Here is a 23,898-nt window from a genome sequence, read left to right on the forward strand (position 1 = left end):
CTCAAGCTGCATATTCTGCTATTGCTGGTTTCTTATAATTAAAACAAGTGTGCAGACTTCATATTAGTTGAATTTAAATAAATGCTTATGGATTGTTTAATATATAAATGTAGTTTTAATTCTGAGAATATTGTGTAAGTCCTGGAAAATAAATTACAGGAACTGAAAGTAGCACGGTCACTGTGTGTGTTCAACACATAATAAGATTTATGAAATCCATTTTCAGTAGACAACTTTCAGACTTTAAAAAGTAAAACTTCCCATTAAAAACCTACTTAATTTGTTTTTCCTTGTAAAACACACAGCTAAAAATTAATTTTAAAAAAATGTTAAAGAGAGGTTTCTACTTCATTTACTTAGATAAAGGAACTCTTTTTCCTCTCAAATGAAAATTCTTCTGTACCCTTAAGAATAATTGATGATGGGGCGCCTGGGTGGCTCAGTGGGTTAAGCCGCTGCCTTCGGCTCAGGTCATGATCTCAGAGTCCTGGGATCGAGTCCCGCATCGGGCTCTCTGCTCAGCAGAGAGCCTGCTTCCCTCTCTCTCTCTGCCTGCCTCTCCATCTACTTGTGATTTCTCTCTGTCAAATAAATAAATAAAATCTTTAAAAAAAAAAAAAAAAAAAAAAAAAAGAATAATTGATGATGAGCACCCAGGCATCTGAAAGGGCAAGGAGTCTGTTTTCCTTTGTTCTTACCTAATTTCTGTTGAATAAGGAGATTCTGCCCTAGAGGGTTAAAAGGACTCCTTACTTTCAAGATGTTTTTAAAAACATGATTCCATGAACTTCTGTAGGTTTAAATATTTTCATTTTTTTGTATATTAGATCATCTGTATAATGTTTAATCTTTCTTCATTTTTATTTCTTTTTTTTTTTTTTTTAAGAAAAAAATTTTTTTTTTTTTTTTTTTAGTAATCTCTACACCCAACATGGGGCTTGAATTTACAACCCCAGGGTCAAGAGTTGCATGCCCTACCGACTGAACCAGACAGGCACCCCTAATCATTTTTTCTTTATATAAACCAGTTGGTATGGTCATACCTTTTTGCCAATTTAAATGCGTTTGTATGGGGGTGCCTGGATGGGGCTTGGTTAGTAGAGTATATGACTTGATGTCAGGGTCATGAGTTCAATCCCACAATGGGCATAGCACTTTTTTTTTTTTTTTGAGATTGTATTTATTCATTTGACGGAGAGAAAGAGAGCACAAGCAGGGGGAGCAGCAGACAGATGAAGAGGGAGAGAGAGAAGCATGCTCCGCACTGAGCAGAGAGCCTAGTGCAGGGCTGGATCTCAGGACCTTGGGATCATGACCTGAGCCAAAGGCAGATGTTTAATGATTAAGCCACCCAGGTGCCCCTAGAACTTACTTTAAAAAAAAAAAAGTGTGTGTGTGTATATGTATCATTATAATATGGGAAAAATCAGTTTAAAATGATGGCACTATCATAGTAACTTGGTTTAAATAAATATAAAATTCTAAAGCCTTTAGGAATGCCTGGGTGACTCAGTCCTTTAAGCATCTGCCTTCACCTCAGGTCATGATCCCAGGGTCCTGCATCCAGCTCCTTGCTCAGAGGAGCCTGCTTCTTGTTCTGCCTGCTACCCCCGCCACCCTGCTGCTTGTACTCTCTCTATGTCTCTCTGACAAATAAATAAAGCCTTTAAAAAAAAAAAAAAGAAAGAAAAAGATTCTAAAACCATTAAATTAAGATAAAACAGGACACCAAACCTTAAATAAAACACTTCACTGATCTTTTCTACACAATTTTATGTAAAAAAAAATAGTTTTTTTTGCTGTAATTTTACATAATGAGAACTATATAAATGGTATGATAGAAAAGTGTTCCCAGGGGTGGCTGGGTGGCTCAGTTGGTTAAGTGACTGCCTTAGGCTTGTAAGGGCCTAAAACTGACCCTGCCCCCACCTCAGGGAACTTACTTAAAAGCAAGTCTGGGAAACCAGTCCCAGGTAACAAAGCCCAAATATAAGGGCGGGTCAGGCCAGGTAGAGACATCCAATCCATGGGGCTTGCATACTGTCTCCCTAGCTACCAAGCAGTGTGGGTCCTGCCTTTTGGGCGCCAATTCTGACCAAGGTGGTAGGCTAGTTCAAGTATCTGCTAGGGTAAATTATAATTCAGTTGGCCACCTGTGTGTAACCTAGCATGACTGTGCAGCTTTCTCTGCGTGTTACAATCTCATTGGTCACCTGTGTGTGGCCAGGTCCAACCACATGGCCTTTGCTCTATAAAAGTTAGTCTGTGAGGCTGGGAGGGGTCGCCTCTTTGTAAGAGATGTCCCTGGCCGGTCAGTTTGATTCTCGATGCTTGGTGCAAAATAAAGCTTTACTTGACTTTCACTTTGTATCAGTCTCACTCCTTTGATCACGGACCTATTATTGGGGGACCTACACAGGCTCAGGTCATGATCCTGGATCAAATCCAGGATCAAATTTGATCCCAGGATCAAATCTTGCATCAGCCTCCCTGATCAGCAGGGAGTCTGCTTCTCCCTCTGACCCTCCCTGCTCTCATGCTCTCTCTCATTCTCTCTTTCTCGAATAAATAAATAAAATCTTAAAAAAAAAAAAAAAAGGAAAAGTATTCCTACATTTGTCCAACTTGGGACATAAAAAGTGTGTGTTATCTTTAAAATAAAATTTATATAGACTTTTTCTTTGTCTTACTTTTTTTTTTTTAAAGATTTCACTTATGTATTGATGGAGAGAGAGAGTACAAGCAGGGGGGAGCAGCAGGGAGAGGGAGGAAAAGGGAGAAGCAGGTTCCCATTGAGAAGAGAGCCTGACATGGGGCTCAGTTCTAAGACCCCAGAATCATGACCTGAGCCAAAGGCACACGCTTAACTGACTGAGCCGCTGAGGTGCCCGTTTCACTTTTTCTTAACAGTTGAGTGCCATCTTACCACTCATAAAAATGGATTTGCTATGAAGATACCAAGGGTTGTAAAGGAAGATATTTTTCTGAATTAATATTTTTAAATCTTGGGCTACATTGTTAAATTTCATAACTTGCTTATACTCTAGTAGTATTGTTTGATATATATGTGTATATTTTTTAAAGATTTTATTTATCTATTTGGCAGAGAGAGATCACAAGTAGGCAGAGAGGCAAGCAGAGAGAGAGAGAGGAGGAAGCAGGCTCCCTGTGGAGCAGAGACCCCAATGCAGGACTTGATCCCAGGACCCTGAGATCCTGACCCGAGCTGAAGGCAGAGGCTTAACCCACTGAGCCACCCAGGCATCCCATTTGATATTTTTAAAACTCAAAATATATCTTCATTATGGCTTACCAATTTTTATTTAGTGCTTCTAGTGAATTACAGTTTAATGACTTGGGGAATTGATTGTATAAATTATTAAAAATGAATGGAAATATAATTTGTTTTAAAACAAGTTATATAGGAAAATTGGTGTCATTATATATTAAACAGTTTTTAAATCAATAAGATTAGAAGAAACAAGTGTTGGCAATGATGCAGAGAAAGGGGAACCCTCTTGCACTGTTTGTGAGCAGGCAAACTGGTGCAGCCACTTGAGAAAACAGTATGGAGATTCCTCAGAAAGTTAAAAATAGATCTGCCCTGCACCCCTGCAATTGCCCTACTAGGTATTTACCCAAAGGATACAAAAACACATATTTGAAGGCGTATATGCACCACAATGTTTATAGCAGCATTATCAACAATAGCCATACCTTGGAGAGATCCCAAATGGCCATCAACTGATAAATGGATAAAGATGTAGTGTGTGTGTGCACACACACACACGGAATATTACTCAGCCATCAAAAAAAAAAAAAAAGAAAAGAAATCTTGTCATTTGCAATAACATGGGTGGAGCTAGAGTGTATTATGCCAAATGAAATAAGTCAGTCAGAGAAAGACAAATAGCATATGATCTCATTCATATGTTGAACTGAAAAAAGAAAACATGAACATATGGGAAGGGGGAAAAGAAAAAAAGGAGAGAGGGAGGCCACCTGGCTGGCTCAGTTGGTTAAGCACCTGCCTTCGGCTCAGGTCATGATCCCAGTGTCCTGGGATTGAGCCCTGCATCTGGCTCCCTGCTCAGCCTGAAGCCTGCTTCTCCCTCTCCCACTTGCCCTGCTTGTGTTCGCTCTCTTGCTATGTCCCTCTCTAATAAATAAATAAAATCCTTAAAAAAAAAAAAAAAGGAGAGAGAGAGGGAAAGAAACCATAGGAGACTTAACAATAGAGGAAAAACTGAGGGTTCAAGGCGGGGAGGTGGGTGGGGGTGGGCTAGATGGGTGATGAGTATTAAGGAGGAGGGCACTTGTTGTGATGAGCCCTGGGTGTTGTATGTAAGTGATGAATCACTGAATTCTTCTCCAGAAACCAATATGGGCACCTGGGTAGCTCAGTGGGGTAAATCTATGCCTTCAGCTCAGATCATGATCTTAGGGTCTTGGGATCGAGTCCTCCATTGGGCTCCCTGCTCAGCAGGAAGCCTGCTTCTCTTTCTCTCTCACTCCCCCTGCTTGTACTCCCTCTCTTGCTGTATTTTTCTCTGTTAGATGAATAAATAAAATCTTTTTTAAAAAATCTGAATAAAAATAGAAATTTCTCTCTGCTGCAGTAGTTCAGTTTGTTTAAAAATATTAAATATTGGGGGCACCTGGCTGTCTCAGTTGGTAGAGCATGTGACTCTTGATCTCAAAGTTGTGAGTTCAAGCCCACATTCAGTGTAGAGCTTACGTTAAAATTATATATATATATATAATCTGATATAGTTGACTTACTGAAAAAGGAAGACATCACAAAAAGAAAAATTTTCTCTTTGGAAATAAATTGTTAAATTACAAAACTACATTATAAAATTTAGTTAATGATTGACTTTGAAAGCTGATATATTTGAACTTGAAAGTGTTTATCTTAACAGTTATCTTAACTGTTAATATCTTTTAAAATATACTTACTGGTTTAATTCCTTCAATTTTCTCACCATCCTCACCACTTTTCTCACCAACCAAGTAAGTTGGAGGGAGTTTGTGTTTTATTTTGTTATGTTTGTTTTTAGTAAGCTCAATACCCAACATGGGGCTTAAACTCACCTCCTTGAAGTCCAGAGTCCCATGCTCTATCAACTGAGCCAGCCAGGCATCCCCAGAGTGGCACTTTTAAGGGGGGAGGTTTATTTGTAGCATCAACATGCAGGAAAAAGGAAATCATGAAAATATGCTAGCCTGCCAAATGCCTGTTTCAGCATGGAAGATAGCATAGTAAGATAAAAGAGCACTGATTTCAGAGTCTAAAGGATCTGCTCTGTTATAATGCAGGATTATTGAAAGGCTTGAGTAAAATGTTTCTGAAAATATTTCATGACACTAGCACAAGCTGTGAAATGTAACATGTCATTTTGCTTTGGGGGGTAATAAATGCTTATTCAGTTATTGCCACGGAACTATTTTTTTCATTTTCTGACTGGTGATCAGCAGAGGTGTCTTTGTTGACTGTCTTGAAAAATTCTATGATTTTCTACCCTGTTGTTAATCAGGGAGTAAGTCTGGAAAATAGTAGAAGGAAAGAAGAAGAGACAAATGTGGTAGGTCAGTATTTCCAAAAGAATGAATTGGTTCGGGGTGTCTGCGTGGCTTGGTCTGTTGAGTGTCTGACTCTTGAGCTCCGCTCAAGTCTTGATCTCAGGGTTGTGAATTCAAGCCCCACACTAGGCTCCATCCTGGGTGTGAAGCCTACTTTAAAAAAAAAAAAGAATGTGTTGGTTCATAGTTCGTTTATAACATTTTGTTCATCCTTAGATAATGCAGAGATAATACGAAAAATTAACAATGTTTTGGCTTATTCTTGAATTGTGGTGAAAGTTTATCTTTAGGATATAATATTTTTATCAAGATTTTATTTGTGGGGTGCCTGGGAAGCTCAGTTGTTAAGCATCTGCCTTCAGCTCAGGTCATGATCCAAGTCCTGGGATCAAGCCCCTGCATTGGGCTCCCTACTCTGTAGGAAGTCTGCTTCTCTCACTCCCACTCCCTGTGCTTGTGTCCCCTCTCTTGCCGTCTCTCTCTCTCTCTCTGTCAAATAAATAAATAAAATCTTTAAAAAACAAAAAAGATTATATTTGCATATTTTTTAGTGCAACCTTTTGTGATTTTTTTTTAATCATTCATCAAAAACAATGAATAAGTGAATCAGGTTGTGAGATACTTAATATTATAAACTCTATAAAGAGCCATCTTTCATTCTTTCTTATACTTTTCATTAATGTTTTGATTATCCTCCTTTTATACAGGACTTTGCTTCCCGGGCTAAACTGGCAGTTCAAAACCTAGTACAGAAAGTTGGATTTTTTGGAATTTTGGCCTGTGCTTCAGTAAGTGAATTGTATTAAAAGTGAGAAATGCTAATAAATGGTAGATTTATATTTTGATCCAATTTGTTTTTAAAGATAGCACACTTAGAAAAATAAAGATAACACACTTGAGTGAACAAAAATGTTATCACTTTTAATGAGTATGTAATTTTATTAATCATTCATCTTACTCCTCAAATGAGCTGTTTCTGTTGGATAGTTTCGTACCTTGTTTACTGACTTTTTAAACATTTCATCTTGCCATTGATGACTTTGGACCGAAATAGCTTGTTTCAGTAAGAATAAAAAAGATTTTAAAAAAGAAAGATAAAATTCATCCTTTCCATGAAGAACTTATAAAATGACGTGCATTTAACCAAATAAAATGACTTCATTCTTTCCAGAGTTATAGATAGGTAGGCTTTTTCCAGAGTTTCAAACATTAATTATAAGGAAGAATTCATATGAAAAACCTGTCTCAAGGGATATTTACAATTATCAAAGTAATCAAAACCTCTCGGGCAAAGTTAAGTGCATCTTTGGCTACAGTGAACTAAGAAGCCACTTACGTCAAAAATGTAGTTAATATCTCAAATTGCAGATTTGTAAAACTGACATTTATTGATGAGTTGGTTTTTATCCTGGTCCTTTTCTAACATAATAGAAACAGTTATATTTGAAATGGAACATTTTGAACAGAGTTTTCTTTGGTAGCCTGTGCACAATTTTTGGCACTTCAGTGGTGGATTTCTCCAGTATAACTAGGTGCATCTAGTTGATATGATGAAAACTGCAACTGTAAGTATAATGCACAAAATTATTGTCTACTGACACACAACTCCTTTATCCATTATGTACTAGAATATGAATAAATCTTTGAGTACTCCTGTCTTAGCAAAGCAAATGACCAGAAAAGAAGACAATTGGTGCCAAAATTTCTAATGGATGTGAACATTTTAGATATACTGTAAAATATACATGTGCCTTTGACCCTGGCAATTTAGAAATTTTTGTATTCTAAGTTTTCTTTTTAATGTTTAATATTTTATCATAATCCTGACCTCAACTATTTGAGCAATTTATAAGTTAAGTTTATTGTAGAATTGGTTTTGGCATTTCTATACCAGTTTTGCCTCTTATTAACTATATAACCTAGTCAGGTTACTCTCTTTGAACCCTGATTTTCTAATTTTTAAGATGGGGCAATAAGACACTCATTGTAAAGGCTGATGTGAGGATTTAAGAAAACGTATGTGAACTAACAGGGTGCTTAGAACATAAAATGTTCCTTCATTTTTTATTGTTATTCATTAGCTTTGATTCAGTCACTGAGTGTTAGGAATAAAGAGATGAAAGATATTCCCTTTTCTCAAGGATGCCGAAGTCCAGTGAGGAAGACCATTGAAATACAAGGATAAGTAGAAAGTGCCGTGGAAGTCAACAGAATGGGATTAAGCTGTGAGGCCTAATGGATAATAATGTCCTTACGTTAGAGGTTAAGTGAACAAGCATGACAGCCGTATTGCCTGAGTTGAAATCCTGCTCTGCTGTTGAAATCCTGCTATCCTGAATAAACTGTCAAACCTGTCTGTCTCACTTTTCTGTAAAGTGAGTGTAATGGTACCATATAGCATTATTTGAGATTAAATAAGTTGACAATGTAGAAATTTTAGAAAAGTACTGAACAAGTCAAAGCATTCAAGAAAAATTAGCTTTCATTATTTGTGGGGAAAACACACAGTACCTTCAGTTTATTAAAACAAAATAGTATGTCTTCTTTGGTACTCGTCTATCCATGTGTCCTCACTTCTGAAAATCCACTTTCTATACTAGTCAGCCTTCTTTATATTTGACTAGGAATAGTCCAATTGATAGATCAGTTTGGCCTTCTAGGAACTTTTTTCTAGAAAATTTTTGATACTTAAAGTGTTGAAAGCATATATAGTTCATTTAAGTTTATTAATTATTTTGTTAAAATTCGAACTAAGATAAATAAAACTTCTAGTTTAGGGAAAGTTTCAAAGCTACTTAGTTCATTTAATCCCAGTCTTCCTTTCTGTGTATTTAGCCAGGAGTTGAAAAACAAGAATTAATAACGTGCACATGAAACAATAAATGCACTGATTATATATGCTCTTCTGAGGGTATATAGCATACGCTGAGGTGTCCAACATGTTTAGCAAATTCTAATTTTTAATCTCTGCTTTACATCTTGTATACTTTAGATTAATTTCTATTTCAACATGAGGTAGAGCCTGATAATATAGCAAAACAATTAAAATTATAATCCATGGGGTTATGAAGGTCACATGAGAAAATATAAGAAATGATTGATGTAAAGTTGTACAAATGGTATTGTTATTAACATGATTATAAGACAGATGAAATTGCATAAAACATTTGAATTTGGATGAGAAAAACAGCTGAGTTATTGAATCCAAGTGTTATGAACAAAAGAATATTTGAATTCTAATTTAGTCATGGACTTATTTTTAAAAGAACATATGTGACAAATATCTTTTAAACAACTAGGCTTTTCTTTGAAATTTCAAAAATGAAATTATATAAATTAATTGGCTTCTGAATGGTTTTGCCAACTGCCACAAGGACAGAGTGCTTCTATGGGAGAAAAATAGATGAAGTGCTCAAAAGCAGCGTGTGGTTTCTTTGCATTTTTGCATGAAATTGTATTTCAGCATTCTTGAAATGTGGGAATGTTTGGAAAAGGTATTTGTTTTGAATCGTTTCTTTGTCTGGGACTGAGTATTCAAAACATCTGAATCTATGTGCTCATATTTCCACACTTGATTTTCTTTTTAAAATATATTACACAGTCCCACAGCCTTGGGCTGTCACACAAATGATGAGGTTTGTATGTGCAATATACAAATTATGAATTTTTTATGTTGAGAAATAAAAGCCCATTTCCACATAAATGTATTTGTGACTTTTATTAGAATGTTTGCTGTAAAGATGTGAGTACTTTCTAGATAATACTCTATTTCAAGCTGAAGATTTTAGAGCCCTAGTAACTACTGAAATAAGCTTTTTCTTCATTTATACCTCACCTTAGACAGAGCTACCAAATGGCAGTGTGCTGAAAGGTATTAAATTCCTGCAGGTCCATTGGTTTTATCCAATTCTAATGTGATTAAAAGAAAAAAATATATGGGGTGTTAGCTATAAATAATAAAAGCAAAAGGACAGCTGATTTGCTTTGAACAGCAGCCTGAAATGAATATGAGACCCAACTTACAGAAACGTTAGAATACTTGCCTAACCTTCTGAACAGCCTAGTGATGAGGGAACCTATACCTGTCTTTGCAGTGAAAGCAAGGCTTAAAGCATGATTCCCCATACCTGTAAATCATAAGATGAATCTGTTCCTTGGATTATATATTTTAACTTTTTTTCTTAGATTCCAAATCCTCTATTTGATCTGGCTGGAATAACATGTGGACACTTTCTTGTACCTTTTTGGACTTTCTTTGGTGCAACTCTGATTGGAAAAGCAATAATTAAGATGCATATCCAGGTAATTATACCCTTTGATTCACTGCCTAATGATAATGAGCCCATTAAAAGGCACTAAAACTTAATTTCTTTGCTCATTCCAGTATTAATTGTTAATATTTTGGTTTTGCTTCTTTTGGTTGGTAACTTACTGTGGTATTTAACCATATCATTTGGAAGTTAGTGAATTTGGTACAAATTTTTCCTGTGACCCTTTAAGACTTTTCTTCTTATTTCCTTTCTTTCCTTCTTTTTCCTCCCTCCTTTCTTTATTTCACTTTTTGCCTTGTGAAACTGTTCCTCCAAGACTATTACCAACCAAAAATAGTGTTCCTGTATAGGAAAATGCATTTCATTTTCACATACATAGTCTAAAATTTTCACATTTTTACTGACCATGAGCTGAGAGAAAATGGCCTTTCACTAATTCTACTTTTCTTTCATACCCCCCCACAATAATACTTCCTCTCAAGGCATTAATGTCCTTTACAGAAAACCAGCCAGATGTTAGTGTGGGAGAGAATGGGGAAGAAAAGGGTCTCTGAAGAGGTGAAGAGCTGTGGGTTGTGGTTAGAGAAGTGAGAATCTGCTATTGTTCAAAGCCAGTCTTAACAAAAGCCCTAGGATAGAGGTATGTATATATATGAATAGAGGAGAGAGAATGAAGGGAAATGAATAGGTGATTCTAGGACTGTGATATGAATTGTTTCCTTTTAAAAGGGTAAATCTCACTAGAAGAAAACAAAATTAACCTGAATAGAATTTCTTAACCAGTGAGGTTTGCAGCACAGAGGCATACACCAAATGAAAGGCAAGAGCAGTGAGTAATATCTGCCCTGGAATGATTTCTTCAAAATTAAAAACCCTTTTGTCCCAGGTTTCTTCTTAACACCTCTCTACCTGTAGTTCTTAGGGAAGAATGAGACAAGAAAACTTGAGCTGCTTTTACATGCCCAGTTTCTAATGTTATATTTTGGCATTTGGGATAAGTTTAGTGAGCCCATCCTCTGCTCCCCTGCCATGGTAATCACTCAGTATTCCAAGGGCATTACTCCTTCAAGGAATATATTTTCTCTCACTTATACTAAGTATATTGTTCAATGAAATTAGTTTTTTAATGTCAAAATGCTGTTTACTTTGGTAAACATTATAAGACCATATTAGAATTTTTTAAATAATAAAACCCTATGGGAGTAGTAGATTATTTTACAGTATAACAGAGAATAATTTTTTTCTTTGATCTTTTCAGTTCTTTCTGGGGAAGAAGGCAGCTAACATTTTGCTTTTTTAAAATAAAAAATTTTCCCTTGAAAGTATTAATACCTAAGAAACTATAACAGATTATTTTAATTCTGTTTATAATAGCAACTTCTCTGAGAATCCATAAGCTTTATGTACCCAGCTTTGTGTAGTAACTTTCTGTATGAATTTAGTAAAATTTATTATGCTAGGAGTATTCTATAGTGATAGGTCATGCAACTTATCAGATTTTTCATTACAGAATATTAAAAATAGTATATTTTTAAACATTCTCAGTTTTTTTCAAGTTATAATATTTTTTAAAGATAGAGGGTTGGTTTTTTTTTTTTTTAAGATTTTATTTATTTATTTATTTGACAGACAGAGACCACAAGTAGGCAGAGAGGCAAGCAGAGAGAGAGGAGGAAGCAGGCTCCCCGCTGAGCAGAGAGCCGGAGGTAGGGCTCGATCCCAGGACCCTGAAATCATGACCTGAGCTGAAGGCAGAGGCTTTAACCCAGTGAGCCCAGGCACCCCTCAAGTTATGATAATGTTTAAGTTTTTTATATGGTACTTCACATTTTAAAGCACTTAGTGTTTGTGTGTTGATTTTATTATAATCCTTGGATAGAAAAACAACTACTCTGTTTTATAATTGTCACACTTATAAGGTTAATAAGTAAAGTAAGTAACAGTTGGAATTTGAACCTATGGCTTCTGGCTTCAAGTTCAGTGTTTTTTCCTTTTTTTTGCATTGCCTTCTTTTTTTTTTTTTTTTTTTTTTTTTTTAAGATTTTATTTATTTATTTGACAGAGAGAAATCACATGTAGATGGAGAGGCAGGCAGAGAGAGAGAGAAGGAAGCAGGCTCTCCGCTGAGCAGAGAGCCCGATGCGGGACTCGATCCCAGGACCCTGAGATCATGACCTGAGCCGAAGGCAGCGGCTTAACCCACTGAGCCACCCAGGCGCCCCTTTGCATTGCCTTCTTAAACTATAAATTATTTATGTGATTAAGGAAACTGAACTGTTTAAAGCCTGCTATTTATCAGGACCTGTGCCAGGCAGTGTGCATTGGTCATCTCAGAACAATCCCATGAGATAGTTATTATCCATATTACATATGTATGGGAATTGAGTGTTAGAGAAGATAAAATACATGGCTAAAGCCCTGGAATTGAAACCAAATTCTATAAATTCAAAGCTATACTCTGTATCTGTGTGGAACAAAAAAAAGAAAGCCAAAATCTTTCTGTTTCTGAAAGCAGAGAATCTGCATTCCTTCACTAAACTGAGACCATGGGATATGTTTTCTGTGTTCCATTTTACCATGGAGACATAGTTTCTAAAGGCACGTCACTTGATGTACATCCAGATGTAGCTCAGGGTGACAAACATTTCTCATTCTTTGGGTAGGCAATCGTAGTGCATAATATAAATGTTTTAACTATTTCTGAAGTAATCAGAAGGAAACCACACAGATTTTTCTGTCATCTAATAGTAAACCCATCTTCTGGTTCTTTTCCCCTTTTTTTTCAGCCTAAAGTAAACAGCCAAAAATACTGTTTTTATTCATATCTTGCTATTTGTTAAACTTCCCCTAAAAATTTCAAATTAGCCCACCTAATAATGTTAGATTGGGATTTCCAAACTCAGTACATTTATACTCAATATTTTACATAATCCTATGTAAACTTACATACCATGTATATTGTTTATTACCTCTTTATCTTTCCACCACAGACACATACACAGAAATATAAGCTCCATGAAGGTGGAGAATTTAGTCTTTGACTCACTGAGTATTCTAGTGCCTAGAATATCATCTGGCATGGAGTAGACATTCAGTAAATTTAAGTGATCTGTACATTCAACATGGGTCTCAAACTCAGAGCCCTGAGATCAAGAGTCACACACTCTTCCAGCTGAGCCAACCAAGGTGCCCCACTCAGTAAATTTGGGTGTTGTTGTTTTTTTTAAGATTTTATTTTTTTTTAAACAGAATCTTTTTTTTTTTAAATTTTATCTATTTATTTGACAGACAAAGATCACAAGTAGGCAGAGAGGCAGGCAGAGAGAGAGGAGGAAGCAGGCTCCCTGCTGAGCAAAGAGCCCGATGCGGGGCTTCATCCCAAGACCCTAGGATCATGACCCGAGCAGAAGGCAGAGGCTTTAACCCACTGAGTCACCCAGGCGCCCCAAGATTTTATTTTATTGAAAGAGAGAGCAAGTGTGAGCTGGGGAAGGGGAAGAGGGAGAAGGGAAGAGAGAATCTCAAGCAGACTTCTTGCTGAGTGCAGGGCCCCACACAGTGCTTGATCGCACAATCCTGAGATCATGAACCAAGCCAAAACCAAGAGTTAGATACTCAACTGACTGAGACACCCAGGCACCCTGCCTTATCCAGTAAATTTTTAATAAATGAATTTAAGATTTTTTGTTCCATCGAAGGACTTTCTTTTATAGATAGTTTCTTCTTTGTTCATTCTGGCACTGTTAGTTCCCTACAACCATATCTTTTTTCCCCCCCTACTCAACCCTTTCCTCTGCACACATGGTTAAGTGGGCTGTTTGGTGATCAGTGTTTTTGTTTATTTGGTAGAATCCCCACTCAGACCTCTAGCCTGAATGAGATGAGACATAAGTTCTTAAATATCTGGCACATTTATGTCTTGCCCAGCACAGTGAATTTTCAAGCTGTTACATATAAAAAGAAAGTCTTGTTTTGTTTTCAGGCAATGGAATTATGCAATTATCTGGGCATTGGCTTATTTTCAATGTTAGGAAATGATGGTAGGGAAAACTCATGGTGATGAAATCACTGAGAGGCAAAACTCTTAGCTCTAATTCTTAGTGAAAGATTTATAGCTCCAATAACTGGCTTTTATGGAAACTAGAAGGACCCCCATATAGTAATGCTTTTTCTCCCTAAATGATCTATAATAATTGTCTTTTTAGTTTCATAATCTTTATACACCGTTTATATAACACTGTTATGAAATCATCATCCATCTTGTAACTCTTTTTGACATGTGCTTGCTTTTTTCATGAGATAGGTAGTATCTTTTTAAAATCAATAGATACATAAACAGGGACACCTGGGTGGCTTAATTGACTCTTGGCCCAGGTCATATTCTCAGGTTCCTGGAGCTGAGCCCCAGTTCAGGCTCCACACTCAGCAGAGAATCTGCTTGTCCTGCTTCTACTGCTCCCCCAGCTCTCTCTCTAAAATAAATAAATAAAACTAAAAACAAAACAAAACAAAAAAACATAAACAAACACCAAAATGACTGAACTTTTCTTTTTAGTCTTACTTCCTTACATAGATCCAGCTATCCGGCTGCCAATGTCTCTGTTAACGCTACAACATTTCTTAAGAAAATGTCATTGCCTTATTAGTCTAATATCTGAAATAATATGTTTTAGTCTAATTTAGTTACTTTCCTGAGATTCATGATGGGTAGATAAAAAGAAGTCTATCATTTATTTCTCTTCCCTCCCTTTTGGTTGCATAGGCTCAAGTTATTATTTGACAAACAATAACAAAAATGTCAGCAGGCATCATCAGGAATTTGGACAGAATCTAGAATTACTCATATTTTTTTTTAAAAGATTTTTATTTATTTATTTGACAGAGAGAGATCATGAGTAGGCAGAGAGGCAGGCAGAGAGAGAGAGAGGAGGAAGCAGGCTCCTGCTGAGCAGAGAGCCTGATGCGGGACTCAATCCCAGGACCCTGAGATCATGACCTGAGCTGAAGGCAGCGGCTTAACCCACTGAGCCACCCAAGCGCCCCAGAATTACTCATATTTGATAAGAGAGTTATTATCAGTCCTTTAGAGCTAAACTTTAATATCACCTTGAATCTCTAATTAATCGTACTCATATGACATTTCCTTTCTCTGAACTCGTAGAATACATTTTTACTACTAATGTCATGTATAGTTCTTTTTTTTAAGGTTTTATTTATTTATCTGACGGAGATCACAAGTAGGCAGAAAGGCAGGCGAAGAGAGAGGAAGAAGCAGGCTCCCCGCTGAGCAGAGAGCCTGATGCGGGGCTCGATCCCAGGACCCTGAGATCATGACCTGAGCCGAAGGCAGAGGCGTTAACCCACTGAACCACCCAGGCACCCCAGTTTTTTTTTAAGAAACTTATTGGGGCGCCTGGGTGGCTCAGTGGGTTAAGCCTCTGCGTTTGACTCGGGTCATGATTCCAAAGTCCTGGGATTGAGCCCCACATTGGGCTCCCTGCTCAGTGAGGAACCTTCTCCTTCTCCCTCTGCCTGCTGCTCCCCTTGCTTGTGTGCGCTCTCTCGCTCTCTCTGTCAAATATATAAATAAAATATTTTTTTTTTAAAGAAAAGAAAAAGGTTTATAAGGGCACAGGGTAGCTTGGTGGCTCAGTCAGTTAAGCAGCTGCTTTTGTCTTAGCTCATGATCTTGAGCCCTGTGTCAGGCTCCCTGCTCAGCGGGGAGTCTGCTTGTCCTTCTCCTTCTACCCCTCACCCAAACTCATGGTTTCTCTCACTCTGCTCTCTCTCAAATAAAATAAAATCGGGCGCCTGGGTGGCGCAGTGGGTTAAGCCTCTGCCTTCGGCTCAGGTCATGATCTCAGGGTCCTGGGATCAAGTCCCGCATCGGGCTCTCTGCTTGGCAGAGAGCCTGCTTTCCCCCCTCTTTCTGCCTGCCTCTCTGCCTACTTGTGATCTCTGTCTGTCAAATAAATAAGTAAAATCTTTTTTAAAAAAATTAAAAAATAAAATCTTTTTAAAATTAATTAATTCTTAATTATCCTTAATTAATCAAATAAGTGATTATTAATTGATTAATTAATTCAGGGCTGAGTGCCTGAGTGGCTCAGTCATTTGAGCATCTGCTTTGGCTCTGGTCATGGTCTCAGGATCTTGGGATTGGGTCCTGCATAGAGCTGTCTGCTCAGGGCAGGAAGTCTGTTTCTCCCTCTCCCTCTGCCCACTCCTATTCTCTCTCTCTCTCTCAAATAAGTAAATCTTAAAACAAAAATTCTTCAGGACATTGAAGAAGTGTCCTTTACATTTCATGTCCCCTGAAAATCTATAAGAATGCCTTATATTATTTTGAACATTTTCAACTGAGTTGAAGATATTTGCTACCTTTTAGTACTAAAGGCATCTTTATTTAAAAGGTAAGTTATCGGGGCGCATGGGTGGCTCAGTGGGTTAAAGGCTCTGCCTTCAGCTCAGGTCATAATCCCAGGGTCCTGGGATCGAGCCCTGCATCAGGCTCTCTGCTCAGCAGGGAGCCTGCTTCCTGCTTCCTCCTCTCTCTCTGTCTGCCTCTCTGCCTACTTGTGATCTCTGTCTGTCAAATAAATAAATAAAATCTTTTTTAAAAAAAAAAAGGAAGAAAAAAAAAGGTAAGGTATCAACATCTTTAATTAATGGAGACTACCTCAGTGACACCAGACTGAAAATGATCCAGGTCTGATAAAGATTCTCAATTACCGGGTGCCTGGGTGGCTCAGTGGGTTAAGCCGCTGCCTTCGGCTCAGGTCATGATCTCAGGGTCCTGGGATCGAGTCCCGCATCGGGCTCTCTGCTCAGCGGGGAGCCAGCTTCCTCCTCTCTCTGCCTGCCTCTCTGCCTACTTGTGATCTCTATCAAATAAATAAATAAAATCTTAAAAAAAAAAAAAAGATTCTCAATAACCTGTTGATGTTTTTGCTTGTACAATAAGTCTAAAAGTTCAAGATCACCCAGGATCTAAGAATGGAACTTTAATGTTAACTTCAACAAACTTTCTATAAAGGATGTATAGGCTTTTCAGGATCCTCTGGATTAGATTTAGTCCAGACCCATGTCCTTAGGCTGATCAGCATTAATTTTAGTAGTGGGGGCTATATGGGAACCCATGACTTTAGTTTGTGTGCTCCATTCTAAGATACACTTACATGTGGAATGTTCACTCAGCTCAGCCTTGGGTTTCATGACTCACATTTTTCCCTCAGACATGGTCACGTATCCTGTAAGACTAGAGCTGTGCTTAAGGAAAAACATCTTTAAAATACAAAGTAGGTAGCATTTCTTAGGCAAGTGGTGTTTTTAGTATTTTTTTTTTTAAATTTTAAAAAACTGTAATTGGGGCAGCAGCTTGCCTTTTTAATAAACTGTTACCAGAATTATGAATTTATATTGAGGTGTTTTTTTTTCTGATAACAGAAATACTTATTTTAACTGGTATTTTCTCTACAGAAAATCTTCGTTATAATAACATTCAGCAAACACATAGTGGAGCAGATGGTGGCTTTCATTGGGTGAGTAATTCTTTGTGGATTAATATTAATGTCATCACTGTTCAAATAGAAAAAAAAGTATAGAAGATTTTATTGGGACAGAATTTTTCTAATACCTTTTTATTTTTTGAAAAGGAAAAATCTTTTGCCCTGTTATTAGTTAAATTGAAGACTTTCTTACCCTATAGCTGGGAAAGGTCAAGTTCAGATAATCCTTATTTAATTTTAGATTTTTAATTAAATTTTAATTTTAAAGTCATATAATTCATGATTTAAAAAAAGCTTTGGGGGGTGCCTGGGTGGCTCAGTGGATTAAAGCCTCTGCCTTCGGTTCAGGTCATGATCTCAGGATCCTAGGATTGGGCTCTCTGCTCGGCGGTGAGCCTACTTCCTCCTCTCTCCCTCTCTGCCTGCCTCTCTGCCTGCTTGTGATCTCTCTTTGTCAAATAAATAAATAAAATCTTAAAAACAATAAAAAATTTTAAAAGCTTTGGGGGTGCCTGGGTGCTCAGTGGGTTAAGCCTCTGCCTTCGGTTCAGGTCATGATCTCAGGGTCCTAGGATTGGGCTCTCTGCTCAGCGGTGAGCCTGCTTCCTCCTCTCTCCCTCTCTGCCTGCCTCTCTGCCTGCTTGTGATCTCTCCTTGTCAAATAAATAAATAAAATCTTAAAAACAATACAAATTTTTTAAAAATTTTAAAAGCTTTGGGGGTGCCTGGGTGCTCATTGGGTTAAGCCTCTGCCTTCGGCTCGGGTCATGATCCCAGGGTCCTGGGATCGAGCCCTGCGTTGGACTCTCTGCTCAGCAGGAAGCCTGCTTCCCGTCCTCTCTCTCTGCCTGCCTCTCTGCCTGCTTGTGATCTCTGTCTGTCAAATTAAAAAAAAAAAAAAATCTTTAATGGTGCTTTAGTACAATGTTGTGATTTTTAGCTAAAATTCGTTGTCAGATGCACAGTTGCATTTAATTTAAATACAAATCTTACATAAAATATTAATATTTCATTAAAAAGTAATGATAAGATGGTATATAATATTACAAAATATGTCAGTTATGAACCTATTACTTCACTAGAGAAAAATCAGGCCATTTTAAAAGGCTAGACTTTCCATAGCTTTTATTTTTGTGTTTATAGAAGTAAGATCAGTTTTAACTTATGCTTCAAATGATAAGGTCATAAATTTGTGGAGTGGACTTTGATAAAATAGTAAAGAAAGACTCTGTTGGGTTGTTTTTTTTTTTTTTTTAAGATTTTATTTATTTATTTGACAGAGAGAGATCACAAGTAAGCAGAGAGGCAGGCAGAGAGAGAGGAAGGGAAGCAGGCTCCCTGCTGAGCAGAGAGCCCCACGCAGAACTTGATCCCAGGACCCTGAGATCATGACCCGAGCCGAAGGCAGCGGCTTAACCCACTGAGCCACCCAGGCGCCTCTTATTATTATTATTTTTTAAGATTTAGTGTATTTATTTGAGAGAGAGAGCATGAGTGAGAGATCACAAGCAGGGAGCCTGATGTGGGGCTCTATTTCAGAACCCTGAGATCGAGTCACATGCTTTACAGGCTGAGCCTCCCAGGTTCCCCTAATTTTATTATTCTTTAAACCATACATTATATATTTATACTCTTTTATACATGTTTTATAATAAAATAGTATTTGATATTTTCTATTATGGTTTTAAAGTAATAATTGATGAAAAACATGTTCTTGAGAATAAACTCAGTGGGGCCAATTATTGGTTTTATTACCTCCTAAGCTTCTGATTATAAATATGGATTATAGCTTGTCCATTAGAATTTAATTATTCCAGTTTTTTGTTCTCTGGATTGTTACAAATAAATTGGTTTACAAGTCAACATACATCACATTCAGAAAGAAATATTCTTGTTCCTTATTTTCTAAACACAAAGAAGATATTTCATCTGTTTTTAGAGTTATTTTTCCATCTCTAGAATTCCGAAGGACCTAGAGCTGACCACTGTACAAACCCACAAGTTACAGCGGTGACTGTGGATGTAACACTGTACGTTCTCTTCTCCTGTTGCTATGCTGAACATTTATAAGAGGAAGTTTTTCAGGGTTCCTGGTGACTCAGTCAGTTGGGCATCTCACTCTTGGTTTCAGTTCAGGTCATGATCTCCTGGGTCATGCGGTGGAGCTTCTCAGTGGACTCCATGCTCAGCGGGGAGTCTGCTTGAAGATTCTCTCCGTCTGCGCCTTTCCCCCCCAATTGCGTGCGTGCATGCTTGCATGTGGGCGTTCTCTCTCTCTCTCTTCTTTGTAAATTAAAGTAATTAATCTTAGAAAAGGGGAGGGGTAAGTTTTTCAGCAATTTATACATATTCACCACTACTACCTTCTGTGTCACTATCCTTTAGAATTTCTAAAAAGTTAAATTAGGCAACTACCTATCATTTCTACCCACATCAAGTTACATTCCTTTCCCATCTGTTCTCCATACTGCAGTTAGTAACATTTAAAAGTATTAATGTGAGCATTTCATCACCACTTTCCTTACCCCCCGAGCTCCTCATCTTCTTGAAACCCTTAAATTGTTTTTTCCTTCTTAGATAAAGCTAAAACTCCTGAACATGGTCTAGAGAGCCTTGCATGATGTATCCCCTATAATTTCCCTTTCTTGAGTCTCCCATCAGTGGTCTTTACTTGCTTGTGGTTTTTCCTTTGCCTAGTTCAGGGTTTGTTTTCTTTCTTTCTTTCTTTCTTTCTTTCTTTCTTTCTTTCTTTCCTTCTTTTTAAGATTTTATTTATTTGAGAGAGAGCATGAGCAGGGGGAGGGGTAGAGGGAGAAGAAGAAGCAGACTCCCTGCTGCTCAGGACCCTGAAATTATGACCTGAGCCAAAGGCAGATGCTTAACCAACTGAGCCACTCAAGCACTCCAGTTCAGGGTTTCTTTACCTTTGTACTTTTGACATTTTTAGGTCAACTAATTCTTTGTTACAGAGACTGTCCTGTGCATTGTAAGATATTTAACTGCAACCTGTCCTCTTACTCACTAGATACTAGTAGTATCTCCCAGCCATGATAATCAGAAATGTCTGCAGATATTACCAAATGTCCTAATGCACATATACCTTCACTACCACCACCGACCTCAGTCAGAACCATTGACCTAAATAATGTCATTCATTCATTCATTCTAAGTAGGTTCCATGCCCAGCATGGAGCCCAATGCAGGGTTTGAACTCATGACCCTGAAATCAAGGGTCATGAGTTCAAGCCCTGATCTGAGATTAAGAGTTGGACACTTAACCAGCTGAGCCACCCAGGCGACCCCAGATAACATTCTTTAGATTTCAACTATTACGTTAACAAAATGCCTTCCCAGGATGCCTGGATGGCTCAGTGGGTTAGAGCCTCTGCCTTCTGCTCAGGTCATGATCTCAGGGTCTTGGGATCGAGTCCCGCATCGGGCTCTTTGCTCGGCGGGGAGCCTGCTTCCTCCCCTCTCTCTGCCTGCCTCTCTGCCTGCTTGTGATCTCTGTCTGTCAAATAAATAAATAAAATCTTTAAAACAAAACAAAAAAACAAACAAAAAAAACAAAATGCCTTCCCTGACTAAATCAGATATCCTCTTTTCCCTAGAAAATAGGGACGTTTGTTCACAACAGCATGTATTGCATGCACTGACAGTTGTGTTTTACATTTATATTTGAGCGTATATGATTATTATCTTTCTGCTAACTACTTTCCCTAACCTGTTAGCTTCTTTCTGGCCAAGGCCATGCCTAGTTTTGTTCACTATTGTCTCTGTAGCACCTGGCTTCTTGATTGACATCTAACAGGTGCTTGGTAAGTATCTAGTGAATATAATGAATACATGATATCCAAATAAAGCTCTGGCTAATAAAAATTAGCATATCATTTCACAGCCCAGAATCTTCTGTTTCCCCAGCCTTTGGAGTTTCTGAAAAGTTACATTACTTATCTACAGTAGATAGAAATAAAAGAGTTTTTATAATCTTAGGCCAACATTTTAAGGTTAGAATTTCTTAACAGTTTTCAAAAACAGTAGTTTCTACCCTTTGTTATCTCATCTAGCACACTGTTTCAAAAAAATCCAGTGATTCATTCTTTATTTTTTTTTTTAAGATTTTATTTTTAAGTAATCTCTATACCCAACATGGGACTTAAACTCATAACCCCAAGATCAAGAGTTGTATGCTCCCCCAACTAAACCGGCAAGGTGCCCCAGTGATTCTTCCTTCTTTTTTTTAAGATTATATTTTTTGAGAGAGAGAGAGCATGGGTGAGAATAGGGGCAGAGGGAGAAGCAGACTCCCCACTGAGCAGGGAGCCAGATGTAGGGCTCAATCCCAGGACCCTGGGATCATGACCTGAGCCAAAGGCACTCAACCAACTGAGCCTACCCAGGGGCTTCTGATTCTTCCTTCTTAAAGATGGTTTTGCATAAAGTCATTCTGAGATATTCAAGACCTGCTAGAATCTAATTTTTATTGAATTAGATGGGTGGTGTCTTATTTTTTAAATAGTTTGTAGGAGATTGATAATGGAATGTCCTGATAATCCTCATCTTTTCCCCAGTGCTATTTACAGGGATTACCTCATCAATTTCTTTTGATGAGACAGTGTATTAAACAGTATAAATAATCAGATTTAGCAGATGATAATAATTCTTTATTAGCAAACACCAGTGGGTATATTTTTCATATTTGTCAGGAATAACATTATCTTTTAATCATATTCTCCAGTTGAGCTTGACATGATTTGTTTTCCTGTATTTTGAAGTAGGAAATGCTTTTAAATACAAGTGTTCAGGGGCGCCTGGGTGGCTCAGTGGGTTGGTTAAGCCTCCGCCTTTGGCTCAGGTCATGATCCCAGGGTCCTGGGATTGAGCCCCGCATCGGGCTCTCTGCTCCACAGGGAGCCTGCTTCCCCCCACCCACGCCTGCCTCTCTGTCTACTTGTGATCTCTGTCAAATAAATAGATAAAAATATTAAAAATAAATAAATTAATAAATATAAGTGTTCAAATGATAATTAATAAATAGACTCACTAAGCCTAGACTGAAAATTAAGTTAAACAAGGAGAATGAATTTTTAGTAGACATAAATTTATTTTTACATATCATAATAGTTTAGCAATCTATTTCAGAAAAGAGTAGAATAGTTAAATTGATTCCCTAGACCCATTGTTGAGTTGAACTGAAAATAGTGCCTGTAGTTTGCTATAATAACATTATCCTTTGATTATTGTCTCATTATACTATTAAACTGTAAATGGTTTAGCAGTTGATCAAACTAAACTAGTAAAGTTTGGAATACAGCCTTTTGAAGGATATTAAGAACTATACACCACAATTAAAGGAGTGGTGAATTACCATTATAGTGGAAAAAATCAAAAGACAAGACCAAAAAGTCAGCAACAATTGAAACTTAAAATGATGAGATACTAAAAAAGGAAGAATGAAAAATGAACCCCAATAGTAAAGGAGAGCTAGGGAGTAGAATATATAAAGAGAGTACAGCCTTTGAACAAAAGAAATTGAGATTTGAGTATGAACTCTGCCCCAGACCAGTTATTTAACTTCTCTCTGCATCCACTTCTGTTTGCTCTTTTTTCTTTTCTTTCTTTTTTTTTTTTTTTTTAAGATTTTATTTATTTGACACAGAGAGAGACAGTGAGAGAGGGAACACAAACGGGGGAATTGGAGAGGGAGAAGCAGCTTTCCCCTGAGCAGGGAGCTGGATGCTGGGCTTAATCTGAGGACCCTGGGATCATGATCATGACCTGAGCCAAAGGCAGACACTTAACTGACTGAGCCACCCAGGCATCCCTATTTGTTCTTTTTTCAAACAATACGTTTCTTTTCTTTCTTTCTTTTTCTTTTTTTTTAAGATACATTTATTTATTTAATGAGAGAGAGCAAGCAGAGGGGAGGGAGGGAAGCACCAGAGGGAAAGGGAGAGAGAATATCCCCAGCAGACTCCTGTTTTGATAACTTAGTATTGATACGATAATTTTATCTAGGACTAGATTCAGGCAGATTCTCACCACGGGTATGCCAGGCCAACTGCCCACTACCATCATACCGTCCCTGGTAGTGAGTTAGTGTTGACCATTACATCTCTGGTGCTGTGGTTTAGTATTAATTTTACTGAGGTATGACTGCTATACTGACGACTGAAGGAAATACTCCTTTCCAAAGGACTTCTAGTCTTAATGTAAGTAGGGAGTGGCCCTGCTAAATATGATACCCTAAGTATACCCTTGGCCTTTGGTATTTTTAGTACAGAATGTCATTCTATGACAATCCTAAGGTCCCAGAGAGAATATAAGCCCTACCTTCAAATTTTACTGTAATTTTACGAGTAAATAGTTACCTTCCCTCAACTAGAAATAGTAATTAGATTTATTTCTTGGATAGTTCTGGAAAGTTCACTAGTGTCATTAGGTTTAGGGAAAGGTATCTCTGTCTTTTCCTAAATCAAAGTGTTTGTCTAGTTAAAAATGGAAATCTGAACAGATAAAATGAATCAGTTTTATAT

General features: G+C 37.5%; 1 protein-coding gene across 4 annotated transcripts in view; it reads left to right on the forward strand.

Moving 5' to 3' along the window:
- Window positions 1-23,898, forward strand: part of VMP1 (vacuole membrane protein 1) — a 140,756-nt gene that overhangs the window by 101,248 nt on the left and 15,610 nt on the right. For all 4 annotated transcript variants that reach the window (XM_013053641.2, XM_004747262.3, XM_045070383.1 and 1 more), the window contains 3 exons: window positions 6,291-6,371; window positions 9,769-9,885; window positions 17,334-17,395. In XM_013053641.2, the coding sequence (XP_012909095.1) occupies window positions 6,291-6,371; window positions 9,769-9,885; window positions 17,334-17,395 (260 nt within the window). The remainder of the gene's footprint in view (window positions 1-6,290; window positions 6,372-9,768; window positions 9,886-17,333; window positions 17,396-23,898) is intronic.

The sequence above is a fragment of the Mustela putorius genome, unplaced genomic scaffold (genome assembly GCF_011764305.1).
Source record: "Mustela putorius furo isolate JIRA1106 unplaced genomic scaffold, ASM1176430v1.1 tig00003962_pilon_pilon_pilon, whole genome shotgun sequence".
Lineage (NCBI taxonomy): Eukaryota > Metazoa > Chordata > Mammalia > Carnivora > Mustelidae > Mustela > Mustela putorius.